We start from the raw sequence: 18,650 nt of genomic DNA, 5'->3' as shown, positions 1-18,650 counted from the left end.
GTAGGGTATGGATTTTGGAGTTAAAAAAGGAAAGCCAGGGAAGTGGCTGTCATTTAAGTGATACTCTTGTGGGAAGGGATTTTGATTGAGAAAGGGTGTGCAAAGGCTTCTGGGGTTGATGGCAGTATTCCATTCCTTGACCTGTATAGTGTTTACATGATTGTGTACTTGTTAATGTGTATTAAGATGTAAGTGCATTATTTCTGCCCTTTATAGGTGTTATATTTTGCCCATGGGTATATGTATTATAAAAAGAGTTAAAACACCTACAAAAATGACAAGGAAAGGAATATAGTATGCTGATTATTAGCATAGCAGTTTTCTGGGACTTCTCTAACAGTATTCATTTATGGAGCAACTACTGTGGGCTCTTGTAGCAGTGAGAGGAGCTAAGATACAGACAATTAAAACCAAGTCCATCTCTAAGAGGTTACCGTTAATTTGACAAAACAGGTGTGTGGTAAACATTTAGATATGTATTTTTTTTGTAATTTTAAGTGCCACAATAACAAAAGTGCCATAATGTTTTAAGTGTCATGAATAAAAGGCTTATTGAGATCCCAGAAGACAGAGTGATAATGCTAGGGGACCTTGGGAAGGTAATATGTATTAGGAGGCATTTGAATAGAAATAAGGGGATACCACCTCTTTCTTGAAATGGGTTTCTGTGAATATATACTACACTCTTCCTTCAATCTTGCCTTTGCTAGCTCCTTTTTTTATGGGTTTCAGGTAAAGGGTAGGGGGATCTCTAGTGTATTGTGAAGGGGAGAAGAGAAGAGCTCTATCTTGGGTCCCAGGCTGTGAAAAGGAATCAAGTGGACAGTGGGCTAATGGAGTGTGACGAAGTGGTCTGTTGTTGTTGCCCTTGTGAGGAGTCTGTCCATTTTCATGGCTTCGTATTTAGTCTCTGCCAGTGACAGTCCTGATTTTTACTGCTTACCGTATTTGATTATGTTGCTATCACTTCAATCTTACATGTTCTAGACAGAACTGAGTCTCTACCCTTCTCAGTCAGCTCCTTTTATGAACTCCTCTGTTTACTGGAACCACTTTTTCCATTTATCCGTAGTTGAAACTATAGAGTTGTCTTTGATTCCCTGTGAGGGATTAAGATGTTCTAGGACATTTTTAACAGATTTTGTTCTGAAGTACTGTACTCTGCATTTTGTAGCTATTATTTTCAAAAGAAAAAGATGAAAAGGGATCTTTACTTAGTATAATCCTTAGCTTATGGAAGCTTAGAAAATCCTTGAAAGATGATTGAAAGAGTTCAGAGATAAAGTGCTTGCCCTGAAAGCACTTTTGTTTTTGTAATAGAATTAATATGTATATGAAATAATTGGCATCACTTGGCAATACAGTTTTTACCAAATGAATGGTAGAGCCTCTGTAAATACCGTCTTTATTGTGAGGGCTTCCCTGGGTGTCTGTTTTAAAATGGCGGCACTCCCCCTCAAAATACATACTCATACATACTCACTATATATACTGCTTATTTCCCTTTTCTGCTTTTCCTCATAAGCACTTATCACTATCCAACATATTTTCCTTGTTTGTCTTGTTTATTGCCTGCCTCACCCTCTTCCTTCTGGCTTAAATGTAAGCTCCTTGAAGGCAGGGACTTTTGTCAGTTTTGTTCATTACTGTATCTGCAAAGTCTGATACGTAGTAAACATTCAAATACTCAAATGCGTGAATGAATACTAGGGTCTTAGAAGCCTTTGTGAATTATGTAATAAATGAGCTAGGTTATAAAACTTGGATAACAGAGACTGCTAATTAGCTAAGTAATTGGCTCAATCACCTTCTAGCTCTGAAGTTTTTTTCCTCCCTATTTTAACCTTCAAGCCTTTATTCAGTATTTTGTGGTTATGCTCTGAATGATGTTAGCTCTTAAGAGACTTTTAGACAAAGTTGTTCTTTACTAGTGGGGTCTTAATGTTCAGAATAAATATACTTAGGAATGAAATCAGGTTGCATTTTGGATTCTGCTTTGTTATGAAAGATTAATTGAACTAAGTATTTGAATTAAGTGTGAATGCTGCTCAGTCACATTTTATGTGACTTTAGGCAAAGATTTTGGATCTTTGGCTTAGAACCAGCTACGTCTTCTCTGAGGACTGACTGCTAAAATACAAAATAACAATGTTTGCTTCTCTGTGGCTGTCTTCTTTATGGGAATGGGCAGTTTTGCTTAAAGAATAAAGCCAGGAGCCTCTTAACCTAGATCCTCCATTTAATTTGGTTAAGTACTTTAGTGCGTGTTTTCATTTGTGTAGAATTTCTTGACAGTAGGATTTCATCTCAGTTGGGTTTCATTGCTTATCTGTTGATACATTTTTGCTCCTATGCTCAGTTCGGGCTGTCTTTTGAATATAATTTATCATCAGAAGGCAACGGTAACAGCTCAGTCGCTGGAGCCAGGTTGACTGAGTGATCCTGATTCTGCCTCTTACTCTTGGACTCCCCTGAACCTCAGCTTCTGCAAAATGGGAGTAATAGTATCTCAAGGAGTATTGTGATCATTAAATGAGTTAAAACATATTAAGTGCTTAGAGTAAGTACAAGTAAGATTCAATAAATAGTTGTTGTTTGTTGTAAAATTAAAAGGTGTAGTATAGAATGATTATCTTTGCAGGATAAGAGAAGGCCTTTTCTGACCATACTAAATATAATAGCAACTCCTGTTAATTCTCCATCCCTTACCCTGCTATATTTTCTGTGTGGCACTTATCGTTACTTGATGTTATATGTTTATTAGTTTGTTTCTCCTACTGGACTGGAAGCTCTGTCAGGGCAAGAACTTTGTTTTATTCATAATTATGTTCACTCTAGTGCCTAAAACAGTATCTGATTTATAATAGGTGTTCAACAAATATTTGGTTAATAGATGAATAAATTAAGGTGCATGAGAGCGGCTGGCCCTGTGGCCGAGTGGTTAAGTTTGCGTGCTCCGCTTTGGCAGCCCAGGGTTTCGCTGGTTTGGATCCTGGGTAGTACTGCTCATCAAGCCATGCTGAGGCGGCGTCCCACATAGCACAACCAGTAGGACCTACAACTAGAATATATAACTATGTACTGGGGGAATTTGGGGAGAAAAAACAGAAAAAAAAAAAGAAGATTGGTAACTTGTTAGCTCAGGTGTTAATCTTTAAAAAAAAAAAGTACATGAGAACAACTAAAGATTTTTTAGGCGGCATCTGTTTGATTGTTGTAATGAGTTACTGCTTTTTATGAGGGAGTGTATTTTGTTTTGGCAGTGCCTCAGTGAACTTCTGTTGCCAAAGGCACCTAAAATCTTATCCTTCTTTTTCTTAAGCTATATGTGAAACAGAGCCTGAACAGCCTGTTCGACATTACCCATTATGGGTGAAAGTAGAAGGTGAAGTAGATCCAGAGCCAGTTTATATCCCAACGCCTTCTGTCATTGAGCCCATGAAACCATTGTTGTTGCCTCAGCCGGAAGTTTTATCTACTACTGTGAAGGGCAAATTGCTCACTGGAATTAAACCTGCACGGGCATATACTCCCAAACCCAATCCTGTGGTAAGCCTGGAGTTTAATGTTTTATTGCAAGTTACAAAAATCATTTGTAAAGATGGTGGGTTTCAACCAGATTTTGGTTTGTATTCTGTTTGCTTTCAGGTAATATGCCTGCAAGCCATCTCCCTTTCTGATTTAATCAGTTTAGTTGCTGGCACTTAAAAAATGTCATAAAAGTAGAGGTGAATAGTGGTGATTCTTAAAAGGTAGCCAAATCTCTTTTAAGGAGGAGCATATAAAGGTGGACTTTTTTTTACATGATGTCATGAAAGTCTTTTAAAGAATGTTGAGCAATTAGGATGTAGTACATGTTATTAATAAAAAAGCATTAAGAAGAAGCTTTTGGAAGTAACTCATCTTTTTAAAGCAAATTCTTTATATACAATAATAGTAAAGTTCAAGATTTAAAACAATAGTTGTTATATGATTGTGTGAAGACGGATAGGTAAAAGAGCTGATGCTTCTGTTGTGTTAATAGCTTAAGCATTTCTGATTATTAAATCCACTTCAGTCTTCTCAGTGCATTAAATTGAAGAAAGATCCTTACGTACGATGTTATTCAGTGTGATCTCTGTACCAGTGCTGGTCCAAAGTTGTTTGTTACCAGTCTGAGATGAAACAAGAATGGAAAATGAGTAAATATTTAGAAACTTTTACAGCAAGTTGATAGAGTAATTTATATTTATTAAATTGAATACTAAAAAACTTGGGCTTGTATTTTAACGTCTTTCGTTTTTATAGTAATTTATTTTATTGTCGTTTACAAAAGTATCAGTCTCTGTTGGACTGGTAATTAAGAAATGTATCCTTTGTCACAGATCATTGACAAGCAGCGTTTGGAGTGAGCTGAAATTTCTTAATAGAGAACCAGATCTTTTCTGACTGGCCCAAGTTTCACTACATATGAACTATACTTGTACTATTTAACTTTAAAGTTTGTGTTTAAAAATTTCAAGTGTTGTAATAGAAACAAAGATTAAACATCTTTTTCCTTTTGGAATCTAGAAGACTTTTTTCTCCATTGCATAGAATGTTTTGTTATATGACACTTACAGATTCGGGAAGAGGACAAGGATCCGGTCTATTTGTACTTTGAAAGTATGATGACTTGTGCCCGAGTTCGAGTATATGAACGAAAAAAAGCGGAACAGAAACAACCGTCACCATCTGCATCCCCATCATTTCAGCAGCAAGGCTCATGTCATTCTAGTCCTGAGAACTGTAATGCAAAGGTGAACTGCTTGTTGCGTAATTTCTCGTTTTAACTTCCAATTCCCTGTTACTGATATGAGAATTTGAATTACTATTAGAATAATTCGGAGTAATTCTTGTGGGGTAGAGAAGACTTACTTGACGTGTATATCAGTTTATCTGTTTTCTTTGTGTACTTTTTCTAGAAAACAGTCCCTTAGGATTATTAAAAGTATTATTCTTTCTGCTGCTGGGGTAATTTTTAAAAGTTTAAACATTCGTGGTTTTAATTAAATCACTTATCTTTATTAAGCTTTGTGTCATTTCATGTTGGTGAATTTCCTAAATAACTGAAGCTTGTTCCATTAAACATCAAATATTTGTCCTTCTTTACCAGAATATACTATCAAGTACAGTGTAAATTCCTCTCTTGGTGACTCAGTCACTATCAAGGACATTAGAGAGCAAGACTGCTTATTTTTGCTGAGGGTCGTATAATGTGATGGTAACATAGCTGTGCATGGCAATGTGATGCTTTTGCCATTTTAGTCTTTGTGCTGTCTCAGGCTTCTTTGAGAGATTTAATGCTTGTATTCTAGTCTCTATTGATATTAAATATTTGTTGAATTGAAATATTTCTGTGTTATTTCTTTCTTCAGGAGCTGAATTCTGAACAGCAGCCCTTGAAACCAATCACTTGTGACTTGGAGGATGATTCTGATAAATCACAAGGTCAGAATGAAAACTAGATGTTATCAGTTGATAGTAATTATATAGGTGTGGATTATAAAAATAATGGGGGAAAACCAAAACTACCAATCCAGAATGTGTCTACCTAGCCCTTTTTCTAGTTTCTGCTAAAAATAGAGAAGATAGATCAGTCTTTTTCCATTATTTTGGTCTGTTATCACTCCTGTTCTAAGAGATAAAATTCATTTGTGTTGATATGGTATGTTGTTGCAAGCGACATTTAGGATGAGGGCAGTGATTCTCTTTTTTAAATCTCTTTCCAAACCGCAGCAACATTGGCATCGTTAGCAATTGAACTTTTCCCTCTGATTCTCAATAGTTGCTACTACTGGAGAAATGCAGAGGGAGAAAGGAAGGATTATCATTGATTATCTAGCTGAGGCTACTGCCAGAATTGCTATGACGAGAGGCAGTGTCTAGGGAGATACCTAATACTGCTCTATACCTGCTAGATACCTACCTGCTTCTTAAGACTTCAGACATGTAAGCCGCAGTGCTTCTCAACTTTTTTTGGTGACATGGTACACACAAAAAATGATAATGTTTCTACAGCACACTCGGGTAAGTGGAGAAAGCTGCTGGGGTGGTGGGAACCTGCCTGAGAGCACAACTACCCTGAAGGCTGAGGGGATCTGTATCCTGATATAGCCTCTAACCATGTTACATTGGTTGGGAGACTCTTCTCTAGAAACCAAGGTGGCTAGTGAAATATACATCTAGTTAACTTGTTGCCACGAATATGAATACATGGGTGAGTTGAGTGATCTGCAGACAGTGTTGAAATGGAGCAGTCACATCCAGAGGCATGGAAGTAGTTCAGAAATATTTGCAGTAGAAACTAGAGGTAGAGTGTACCCTTTTTTATAAACCAGAACACTATCTCTTTTGCTGTTCTTTACGATTGATTCCATCCTCATATGTTACAAAGTATCTTACATGTATCTTTGCTTTGCCTATATGAATAGCAGAACATTAAAGTATACTAGATAAACTAAACTTTGGTTATAGGTCGTGATTTGTTTGCAAGATAACACTTATGTAACAGTTATGGGTTTTTAGAGCAGTCTTAAGTGGGATTCTCTTTTTATTAGAGAGCCTGGTCAGCAGGATAGTGAAGAACATTATAGTCTGATTCTCTGGAATCTTTCTTTTTCCTGGAAAGCTCCCAAATTATGAGAGGTAAATTACCACTAAAAGTATGTGGGAAAGGAATACTAGGCAACTGTTGAATTTCTATGACCTTGGCACTTTTCTGAGAAGGAAAATAAAAATCTTTCAAAATGCAACATAGAATCCTGTGATGCGGAAATATTTTTCAATTTCTTAGCAGAAAAGAGCTGGAAGTCTTCCTGCAATGAAGGGGAATCCTCTTCTACCTCCTATGTGCATCAAAGGTCACCTGGTGGTCCCACCAAACTGATAGAAATCATCTCAGACTGCAACTGGGAGGAGGATCGGAACAAGATTTTGAGCATCTTATCCCAGCACATCAATAGCAACATGCCACAATCACTTAAGGTGGGCAGCTTCATCATTGAGTTGGCTTCTCAGCGAAAGAGCCGGGGTGAGAAGAACCCTCCTGTTTATTCTTCTCGTGTGAAAATCTCAATGCCATCATGTCAAGACCAAGATGATATGGCTGAGAAATCTGGATCAGAGACTCCTGATGGTCCATTATCCCCTGGGAAAATGGATGATATCTCTCCTGTGCAGACAGATGCCCTGGATTCAGTGAGGGAGAGATTACATGGAGGCAAAGGTCTGCCCTTTTATGCAGGGCTTTCTCCTGCAGGGAAGCTTGTGGCCTATAAACGTAAACCCAGTTCAAGCACATCTGGGCTTATCCAGGTGAGAATTATCTTTAATCTGGATGTAGCACCTTTTTATACTTAGGTAACATTTTGATTTTTCAGAGCCCCTGTGGGCCTTATATCATTTATCCTTACACTTCCTGGGAACTGGGTAACAAAATCATTATCTCTTTTTGTAATAGGCCTAGGTTAGATGCATACCTAGAGTGAACTTTTGGCACCTTTACAAACAGAAATGTAGAGCCCTGTGTTAGCTTATAATTTTCTTCCTAGTCTTCCCAGAAAGTTGCTCCTCTTAAATTTTATTGCCTGGGCTCTCACGCTACTTTGATAACCAAGCAAGGATAGGTAGGGATTCAGTTTAGTTCTTGCCATTTTTGTTAGCACACAGCTTTCAAAACAAAACAAGGTGAAACTGATTTTAAGATAGGCAGTGTATGTTTGGAAACTTTGGGAAAATTTTTATTTAGTAACGTGTTATTCAAATACGTAAAATTTTAAACAATTTAGATGCAGTTTACTTATATTTTTTTCTTTATTTGAATCATTGGGTTTTTGCCAGTATAATCATTGTTGTAGGACAAATACTTCTTTGCTGTTTAGTACCTCAGGCAGGTTATATTAGTAAAATTATGCTGGCATCTAGAAAATCCTTTGGAAAGAGAAGTTCTGAATCAAAATGTAATCGTAGTCAAAAAGGTTTTTTCCTCTTGCTCAGTGACATGAAATGCACTTTTATCTCAGAGCAGCAAACGTGTTGAAGTGTCTGACGTTACTGCTAAGGTTACTTGACTTTACTAGCTTGATTGCTTCTCTGGGTTAAGGACTGTTCCATTAATAATAGGACTGATCTACTTAATTAAAACTTCTTATTACAGTTTACTCTTGGTGGTGCTATGTAACTGCTTCTGTTGGTAGTTCTTAAACTCTTAATGATGAGAACAGTGTTTTCTTTTTATTTCATTTATTGATTGCTATTTTGAGAGCAAAGACTTATCTGAGATCATTTCTAGTGGTACTAGATCCCCTGAAATTCAGCCATGGGTATTTTGTGTTCTCCTTTCCTGTCTAGGACTCAGAAAGCCACCGTAAAATGTGAACTTGCCTAAGCAGTCAGGCTACTGTAACGTGGGCTTTGGGGAACCTGCCGGGTAGTCTTCAGAGCAAGTCCCAAAGGACCAGATGGGGTATTTGACCTAGACTCCTAGAGCCTGAAAAAAATGTATAGTAAAGTTTACTTTGGGATCACATTTTTGTGTACCAAACTTGAGGTGCAGATATTCCTGATCTGTCTGGGAATAATCATAATTTTAAGTAGCAGAGAGTAATTTTGTTTTGTGTCTTTGAAGAGAGAGTGGCTTGCTGTAGCTATTCTCCTCACCAATTCCTTATTTTATTTGGAGAAGAGGAGTTTCTCCAGTTCACTCCACCTCCTCCCCCTTTTAAATGATGGAAAGGAGGGACAGAAAAGGATGTCTTCTTTAGTCACCAGCAATATAACTTAGAGAACGTGGGTAAGAAACTTGGGAGGTTTTTGGGTTTTTCCTTTTTAAAAAACAGTATCCTTTTGCCCAGGATGGGTAGTCTTATCAACTCAGGCAGTAGAGAAAAATCTTTACTTCATTCGTTGATTCACTTTCTTCTGATAGTATAGTGACTATTTCTAAAATCATGTGTTTCTACTAGCATTTTTCTTGAGCCCAAGTTTTGTCCAAGATATGAAGACGATATCTTCAAAGTTTGAGTTTTTTGAAAACTGAGGTGACTTTGTGGCTTTCTTATAATTTAAAGTAGACTCACCATATGTTTTTGAAATATTAAGGATGCTTGAAAGGACCCTTGTGAGAGGCTTTTAGTATGACTCTCTGGTCTTGTCAGAGAGATTCTGTGGAACGGTTATTCACTTTTTGCTGATGATTGTTAATAGCATAACTAGAATTGCTTATTGACAAGTAAAACAATTGGATGATTCCTTAGACTGGACTGTATCTTTCACATATCTAGGATGCAGATATGATGAGTTTCTAAGATTGTCTGTTTCCAGACTACCAAAATGAAGGAGATGAGATTAGTTTAGAATATCAGGTGACGGCATTTTTTCACCTCCTAATTACTCAGATGATACCAAATGGAAAAAGTCAATTTCTTTTTCCCTTTAAATCTGAAAAATAGACTTTTAAAACCTTGTAAAAATGAAACCCCTGTCAAGGGAGATGAGTTAGCAAGAGAATTTTATCTTTACAGAATTTCTCTTTGCCACTTGTTTCAGGTTAATGGTAAGAGTTACCCGCAGGCTAAGTTGCTATTGGGACAGATGGGGGCATTGCATCCAGCCAATAGGCTAGCTGCTTATATCACAGGCAGGTTGCGACCCTCAGTCCTGGACCTCTCAACCCTCAGTACTGTCATCTCCAAGGTAGCATCCAATGCCAAGGTGGCTGCATCCAGGAAACCACGTACCCTGTTGCCTTCAACATCCAATTCCAAAACGGCATCCTCCTCCGGCACCACAACAAATCGCCCTGGGAAGAATCTGAAGGCATTTGTCCCAGCAAAAAGACCAATTGGTAAGTTGGACTGTATGTATGTTTTGGAAAGGCCTGTGACTTGGTGCTGGGCCAGTGGATACAGGTATGGAGGCTGTACAAATTAGAGAAATAGAGAATTTGGCATTCTTCTGATTCTTGACATCTGTTTTGCCTGAAATTTTTGTATTTTTGGGTAACTTTTCTGATGACCTACAATACTAGATGAATCGAACTCTAGTTTTTACACTTATTTCTCCGACTTTTAGACTGGCTTTATTTATGTAGAAAAGACTCAGGTTTTTAATTTTGCTTTTAAAAAAGGAAAGACATATTCTTAAATACATTCCCTAATTTAGTATTTCTCCTATGAGGACTGGAGTTTTTGGTACCAATCATATATGTATGTTCCTTGAACTTATGAAACCAAAGAGCAGGCAAAATCAAAGTGGTTTAAGTTGGTATAGTTTTGAAGTAAAGTCTCTTGTAAAACATAAGTTTCGGGAGCATTACTTTATTCTATTCATCCCTGTTCTGTGAATGCAAACCTCTTTTGTTTAACATTTCAATGCTAGAGTCTGTAATAAATTTCCTTCTTGAAAGCATTTGTGTTTTAACATTGAGAAGTATATTCAGTTGGTTTATTGACTTCCTCTTTTTGTTGTTTCAAACATTTAGGAATAAGAGAAAGTATCAATTGCTGTGTTCTTATTCTGGTAATTCAAAGAAAAAGCAGTCCTGTCCTCCCCTCTTGTGAAAAATGTCTTTATACATTTTAGAAATACGAAAAACTTAACTATCTCCTAAGAGGACAGCAATAAAGAGATGGAGGTGCTGGGACCAAGATTAAGTGGCGGAAACAAGTTTTAAAATTAGAATTAGGAAAAAATATCTGCTGCTTTCTTTCTGCATCTGTTTTAGATGATGAAGTTGTGTGCTACTGTATTGTCTTTTTAGTGTCCTGGCACTTTGGCTCTATTGCAGAGCCAAAAGAATTTTAGTAGGAACACGCAGTTTCAATCCCTTTCTTGTTAGAATTATAAAGTTGTGGTTTGGGTTGAAGGAAGTGTTTGATTTCTTGAGTGGAAATTGGCACATATAATACAGATAGGTAGTACCTGTAAGAAATTGACCCGGTGGTGCACAATAAATGTTGATAAACACAGTCACTAACAGGATAAAATATGAGAACTAAAGATTTTTGACCTGCAAATTTTTATTTGCAGCGGCTCGACCCTCTCCTGGTGGTGTGTTCACACAGTTTGTGATGAGTAAAGTTGGAGCCCTGCAGCAGAAGATACCTGGAGTTAGCACACCCCAACCCCTAACAGGGCCACAGAAGTTCAGTATCAGACCTTCTCCAGTAATGGTCGTCACACCTGTGGTTTCTTCTGAGCCAGTTCAGGTGTGCAGCCCTGTGACTGCTGCTGTCACTACTACCACCCCTCAAGTGTTTTTAGAGAATGTTACTGCTGTGACACCTATGACTGCTATTTCTGACGTGGGAGCTAAAGAAACTACTTCTGGTGCCACCACTGCAGGGGTTGTTGAGGTCTCTGAAACTAATACCAGCACCCCTGTAACACCTACCCAGTCTGCAGCCACTGTGAACCTTATCAAAACGACTGGGATAACTACCCCTGTGGCTTCAGTTGCTTTTCCTAAGTCTTTGGTAGCATCTCCTCCAACCATAACTCTTCCTGTTGCTTCCACTGCCTCCACCTCCATAGTCGTGGTGACCACAGCTGCATCTTCCTCCATGGTGACTACACCAACTTCATCTCTGGGCTCTGTTCCCATTATACTCTCAGGAATTGATGGGAATCCACCAGTGAGCCAGAGACCAGGTAAGGCCTAGTCGTTACTAGCTGGTTTATTGTTCAGTTGTTTCTGTAACTTGTGGTTGTGATAGGATTATAGATATATCAGGGTAACAGTGTAGGTGTTTCTGCTATAACATGATATATGTATTCCTGAAAACCTTTGCACTCTGCAAAACTGAACACTAAAAATAATAGAGCTTGTGGTTAATATAGGGTTAGGACAAATCATTGAAAATCTATGCAACTTTGTAACCAGAGCACTAATAAAACCACAACTGGTACCTTGGAGATAAATTGAACAGCCTTGACAGATGGTTTAGTGGGACTGGAGATTTCCTCAGGAGATTGAAAATACCCAAAAACATTAGAATGGAAATGCTGGCTGAAGGTTACTAAAATAATGTAGAAGGGAGTGGAGCTCTGAACCAGTGGAGCAGCCAGTTAAGTGGGCAGAGGAGGAAGTGCAACCTGCTGTGTGCTGAGAGCTAGGGTGCACATCTCTGAGGAGGGAACCCAAATGTAGGTGCTCCCTTTTTTTCCGGGGAGGGGGGTGCTTTTAAATTAAAAAAACAGATCAGAGGGCTTTTACAGTGCAGCCAAGCTGAGGGCTTTTTTTCCTGTCTCCTTGCTGAAGATTAAAGTCTAGGTCCTCTTGCCTAGGAAAAATCATTTGTGAATCAACTCAGCTCCCATGCACTACTGACATTATCCTCCTACTTAATTATTATATATGAACTGATTGAAATAAAAATAAGGAAGCATATTTCTTTGTTTAGGACTCTGATTTTTTATATGTTTATCAAATTTTAATTGAAATTAAAATTTTTCTCTTGTTGGCTTAGGTTAAGTGAATTTAAAATAGGAATATCCTACACTTTGGTAATTTTTATATTCTCATTTGACCAGCTAAGGTAAATGGTTCTCTTGGTGTACTCAGAGAGGGATTGCTGTAGAAAAGAGTGAGAGACTTTGCAGGGTTTAGGGGGAAATAAATAGCCAACAGCAATTCTGTTTTTGTTACTGATATTTATCCTGCTACATATTTGTGCCTTTAGTGGTATGATCCAAATCCCTGTTGATAATTTAGGGAAGAAGTGATTTGGGAATTAGTTTATAAGTTGAAAGGAAAAGTGAATCCCAGTATTAAATTTGTTGTCTTCTGCTTCTCCCCATAAATAAAAACATAGAAAAAATGGTTAGTTTAATGAGTAATTTCGGAAGTGAGATCATTGTTGATGAAGCTGCTTTCATTTCCTATCGAATCTCAAGGTTCATATCTTGTCATATTTTAACTGGTTGTGTTTTCTAAACCATTTGCATTCCAATCTTTCTTTATATTTTTAGTTCTATTGTGAAACAAAAGTAGTCTGGCTTTTTATAGTTCTTTGGTTTTTTGTTTTGTTTGTTTGTTTGTTTGTGAGGAAGATTAGCCCTGAGCTGACATCTGCTGCTAATCATCCTCTTTTTGCTCAGGAAGACTGGCCCTGAGCTAACATCCGTGCCCATCTTCCTCTACTTTCTCTGTGGGACGCCTGCCACAGCATGGTTTGACAGGTGGTGCTGGGTCTGCACCCGGGATCCGAACCGGCAAACCCCGGGCAGCCAAAGTGGAATGTGCAAACTTAACCGCTGTGCCGCCCAGCTGGCCCCTTTGTAGTTCTTTGGAAACAGTAATAATAAATATTAAATTCTAGCCAGCTACTAGATGTTCTTAGCATGTGGCTTGTTCTCTGTTAATGAAGAAAGCTAGAAAATGTTCGCATAATATTAAAGACATCAAAGACTGGTACTTTCTTCTGTATATAATCCAAAGATTAAAATTGAAAAGGGAATTACTTTCTCACAGTGTGATATTCGGTGTTATTCTATATCCGTATATCACCTAAAAGTATCTTCTCTAATACCACTTGAGGAAATACTAATGTTAACAAATTTTCTTGTTTGCTCTTTTGTAAGTGGAGTTGAGTCAGATAACTGCTAATTCTAAGGAATTGTGGGTAATTTTGTTCTGGGTTCATAAAGAGGATCCCAACTCAGGCACTTAGACATCTGTGACATTTTCATTTGACTTCCCTTATTTTTCTCTTTCCCCCTCTTCCCCATTTCAGTAAATACATGTTTAGTGTGTGTATAAAGGCTGCTTTCTTTCTCTGAATTGCAGTAATTTGTTTTTGAATCACTTTCTAAAACTTAATTTGCATAGAAATGTTCAGGAAATTAAGTATGCTTTAATGTATTTCTTAATTGACGTAAGATAGATGAATGGTTTTTGTTTAAACTGCACTCTGTTTTTTTCATGAACAAGTTTGTCTTTGTGTTTTGTTTCATTTTCAAGAGTAGTTAGGAGCTCTACATGTTAGGAGCATGACCTTCTTTTAGAAATTTGGTACGTTTTTGTGGGCAGAGTGCTTACCTGATAGGATATTACACGTTACGCTAAAATCTTTGTTTCATTTGGTTTGTTGATTTTGTGCCAAACTAATGAAAAGTTTTGTTTATTAGTAATTTTAAATAAGTTCACTAATTTGAATGGTAATGTTAGACTAGTTTCATTTATGCTTACTATTATCATTATTCCTACCTCTTTATCCCCCTGGCCAAAAATAGATCTGTGGATTACTCATATTAGTTTTTCCCAGATCTTTAGTATTTCTGAGTACCTCTTCTAGACATTAAATTGCATCTTTAGCTACTATTAATGGTTTGAAATCTCTTTTAATTCACATCTTCTCCATTAAATTTCTGCTTTTTCTGTTTGTTTTAAAACTATCTTTTGCCTCTTCTTAACCAGGCTTTATTTCCCTACTTCTTTGATGTCTCTTTATTTGTTCCATTTTGTGGGGGGGGGGGGGGGGGTATGTACTTTTTCTTTTTCTTTTGAAAAATAATTTCCACAAAGCAAAGACGCTTTGCTTATTTGTCAGTGAATTTTAAAAGCCAAGAAATTTTTAATACCTTGTGGTTTTTAGTCTTTGGCTTTATCTTACTTGAGTATGACCTGTGAAACTAAGTCATAAGTCTAGTTAAGTGTTAACAGCCTGAATTTTAAAGTTGAAGAATAGAATTTTATCATGAATGATCTCTTTAACTTTCATGAGAATCCAAATTTAGAAGCCTGCCCAAGTTTTTCATTAGGCAGAAGCGTTATCTCTTTAAAGGTGCCTCTTGACAACTGATGCTTTCTTTTTTTACCATTCCAAATGTAAGGCCCTGCAATGTCTGGTTAATACTTAGGTTTAAGATAAATTGTTCTCAGCCATAGTACTATTAAGTAGTGTCTAATAGAGGTATAGGATTTCACCAACTTTATAATTCAAATTAGAAATTATTTGTAGCATGGTCAGATCCTATGTCATAATAATTTTTTCCTATATATGTTAAAGGGAAATTCTAATACTATGTTTCCATTTCCTGTTTTTCAGAAAATGCCCCTCAGATTCCAGTGGCTACTTCACAGGTCTCTCCTAACACAGTGAAACGTCCTGGACCTCGATTGTTGTTGATTCCAGTGCAGCAGGGTTCTCCTACTCTTAGACCTGTCCCAAACACACAACTTCAGGGGCATCGGATGGTCTTGCAGCCTGTTAGGAGCCCAAGTGGAATGAACCTATTCAGGCACCCTAATGGTCAGATTGTCCAGCTCCTCCCTTTGCATCAGCTTCGAGGCTCTAATACCCAGCCCAACTTACAGCCTGTCGTGTTTCGGAACCCAGGTATAAAATTGGAGATCTTTCTGATGAGTTTTCTTTTGTTGAATCATTTGGCCATATAGTATGTTAATACACCAGGATTGGTTTTATTAGTCTCGGAGTCATCTTCCAAGAAGAAAAGCATACCTTGGAAGTCTTGATATAGGCAATGGTGATTTAAAATTTTCTTTTTCTTGCCAGGGTCTGTGATGGGAATCCGGTTACCCACTCCTTCCAAACCTTCAGAGACTCCACCATCTTCTGCTTCATCCTCTGCTTTCTCTGTTATGAATCCTGTAATTCAGGCTGTTGGTTCTTCTCCAGCAGTGAATGTTATCACTCAGGCACCATCATTGCTTTCTTCTGGACCTAGTTTTGTGTCTCAGTCTGGTACATTGACCCTTAGGATTTCCCCTCCTGAACCACAAAGCTTTGCAAGTAAAACAGGCTCTGAAACCAAAATAACCTACAGCTCAGGAGGGCAGCCTGTTGGTACAGCCAGTCTTATTCCTCTCCAGTCTGGAAGTTTTGCCTTGTTGCAGCTCCCAGGACAAAAACCTGTTCCCAGCTCCATTCTTCAACATGTTGCTTCTCTTCAGATGAAGAGAGAATCTCAGAATGCAGACCAGAAAGATGAAACAAGCTTTTTAAAAAGAGAGCAGGAGGCTAAGAAGGCCCTACAGTCAGAAGGAGACGCTATAGACTCTGAGACTAATATAATAAAGCAAAACTCAGGAGCTCCTGCCTCTGAAGAAATCCTGAATGATTCCTTGGAAGATGAGGGTGATCATTTAGATGAAGAATCTCTTATAGAAGAAGATCCTGCAACTGTTAAACCTTCTGAGCACTCCTGTATCAGTGGGTCACACATAGGTGAAGACTATAAAGATACTGATGAAGAGTATGGGATTACGAATCATAACAGTTCTAAAGAAAAACTGACTGTTCTAGAAGTTAAGACCATTTCTGAAAAAGCTAGTGATATGACAGTCCAAAGTGTAAGTAATGTACAGTTTAAAAAACCTGGTGGTGTGAAAATGGAACTGCAGAAAGGATTGGTTGATCCAGAGGAAAAATCAAATGAATTTCCAGTCATCTCTAAGGAAGAAAGTAAACTTGAATTATCAGGGAGCACCGTTGTAGAGCAGCAATCTAATCTACAGCCAGAGGCCAAGGAGAAGGGATGTGGAGACTCTCTGGAGAAGGACAGTATTAGGGAGAGATGGAGAAAACACTTGAAGGGCCCTTTGACCGAGAAGTGTGTCGGAACTTCACAAGAATGCAAGGAGGAGGCAGATGAGCAGCTAATTAAAGAAACAAAGACTTGTTCAGAAAATTCAGATGTGTTTCAACAAGAACAAGGCATCTCTGATTTACTTGGAAAAAATGGAACTACTGAGAATACCAGAATTTTAAAAACTGAATGTGATTCTTGGAGTAGGATTTCTAGTCCTGCAGCCTTCTCCGTTGTTCCCAAGAGAGCTCCAAAAGGGAGCAGAGGGGAAGGACATTTTCAAGGTCACTTAATGCTGTCAGGAGAACACATACAACCAAAGCAAGAGAAGAAGGGTGGGAGAAGCAGTGCTGACTTCGCTGTTTTGGATCTGGAAGAGGAGGATGAGGAAGATGAGAATGACAAAACCGATGATTCTATTGATGAGATTGTGGATGTTGTTTCTGACTACCAGAGTGAGGAGGTTGATGATGTAGAAAAAGTGGTGAGCCCATTTTTGTTGTGACTGAACCCTCAAGGATTTAAATGATTTATTAGAGACAGTAGCTTTTCCAGAAGATCACTAATACCTGATGCATTCAATTGGATGCCTAGGTTTAGATCATGATTAAATGACTTTGTAGTTTTTAGGCAGTGTCAGTCATGTAACATTTATTGAGCTTATATTGTTCTTTGAGACTTAGCTGATATTAAGGAAGGCGGGCTGAAGCCTCTAGGGGGATAGATGCTTGAGAGTCCCTATCAAGTTAGATTTAAAAAAAGAAATCCTGAGACCACTGCTCCCAATTGATCTCACTTAGTTTCTTTGACATTGTCTATACGAAGTGGTAGATATATAAGAACAGAGACTGAATGACCTTAGAACTGAAAGAGAACTTGCCTACCTGCATTTAGAGAAAGATTTTTATTTTTGGAGAAAAATGGAAAATACTATTTAATATTTTAATATAACCCTTCCTTTAAGTTGCTTCTTAATTATCTGCTAAAATTAAGTAGTTTCTAGAATTTGTATTCTGAACTTTGATCATCTTTTGTAAAATTTATTATAATTTTATTTATTTTATAATTTATTTATTTTTATAATAAATATAATTTTTATAATTTATTTATTTTGTTTTTCTGAAGCCAATTTTGTAGACTTCCTATTTAGGGTTTTGTTTACTGAACTGAGTAACTGAGAGTCAGGTATGATACAACGCAGGAGTTGGACAAACTTTTTCTGTAAATGGCCAGATTGTAAATATTTTACACTTTGCAGGCTAGATGGCGTGCTATTGCAACTACTCAATTGCTGTTGTAGTGTGAAGGCATCAGTAAACAGCAATAAGTGAATGAGTGTGACTGTGTTCCAGTAAAATTTTATTTACAGAAACAGGTGGCAGGCTGTGATTTGCTGACCCCTGACATGGGATCTGATGTAAAACCTAAGATTATAGCCAGCTGTTTGTGAGGTGTCCTGAAATCTAAACTGTGTCCTTCTCTTCGGGAGCAGATAATATGGCTCTCTGCACAGATTGTCATGCAATTGGTTGTTTAGAATCTTACTTGAGATTCATTCAGCCTCTGTGTTACCTGCTCCTTCTCTGTTAATCCCCATCTGCCTTATGAGGATAAAATACAACAAAAAGATTAGTATTTTAAAACTCTACAATGTTTAAATATTTTAATGTTCCTGTGTTGGTTATTTCTGTACCTCAGTTGTCTCATTTGTAAAATGAGGATCTAGCCTTACAATTGGATGATTCGATATGTATTTGCCTTATAGTCTATCTATAGCATAATCCTTTTGGAGGATAGATGTCTCTAGGTAGCTGAAGAATCTGAATTCATTGAGCTTAGGATTTAGATTGCAGATCATCTTGTGCCTTTTGTAGAGTCTCCCCTTGTAAGTCAGCCAGAGTAAGCATCAGACCAAAAACAGTCCAACTTGAAAACCAGTGAAAACTATTGCTGTCAGTAGAACTGACTTAATAGAACCTTTAGAGTGTCTTCATCATACAGGGTGGCATTGCTTGAATTTCCTAATAGGAAATCTGACATACAGGGTATACTGACTTTTTTTAAAGTAAGGCTGTTATATT

General features: G+C 37.6%; 1 protein-coding gene across 39 annotated transcripts in view; it reads left to right on the top strand.

Moving 5' to 3' along the window:
* MGA (MAX dimerization protein MGA) overlaps positions 1 to 18,650 on the top strand; it is a 153,167-nt gene that overhangs the window by 119,030 nt on the left and 15,487 nt on the right. For 8 of the 39 annotated variants that reach the window (XM_023619444.2, XM_023619473.2, XM_023619441.2 and 5 more), the window contains 8 exons: positions 3,323 to 3,549; positions 4,602 to 4,778; positions 5,397 to 5,469; positions 6,815 to 7,335; positions 9,568 to 9,865; positions 11,050 to 11,670; positions 15,069 to 15,359; positions 15,537 to 17,053. In XM_023619444.2, coding sequence (XP_023475212.1) covers positions 3,323 to 3,549; positions 4,602 to 4,778; positions 5,397 to 5,469; positions 6,815 to 7,335; positions 9,568 to 9,865; positions 11,050 to 11,670; positions 15,069 to 15,359; positions 15,537 to 17,053 — 3,725 coding nt within the window. Of the gene's footprint in view, positions 1 to 3,322; positions 3,550 to 4,601; positions 4,779 to 5,396; positions 5,470 to 5,806; positions 6,023 to 6,814; positions 7,336 to 9,567; positions 9,866 to 11,049; positions 11,671 to 15,068; positions 15,360 to 15,536; positions 17,054 to 18,650 lie in introns of those variants that run through there. The other 31 variants (XM_070238922.1, XM_070238915.1, XM_023619495.2 and 28 more) reach the window with 25 other exon arrangements.

The sequence above is a fragment of the Equus caballus genome, chromosome 1, assembly GCF_041296265.1.
Source record: "Equus caballus isolate H_3958 breed thoroughbred chromosome 1, TB-T2T, whole genome shotgun sequence".
Classification (NCBI taxonomy): Eukaryota; Metazoa; Chordata; class Mammalia; order Perissodactyla; family Equidae; genus Equus; species Equus caballus.
Note: the sequence above shows the minus strand (reverse complement) of the source record. Positions and strands in the feature narration are given on the sequence as shown.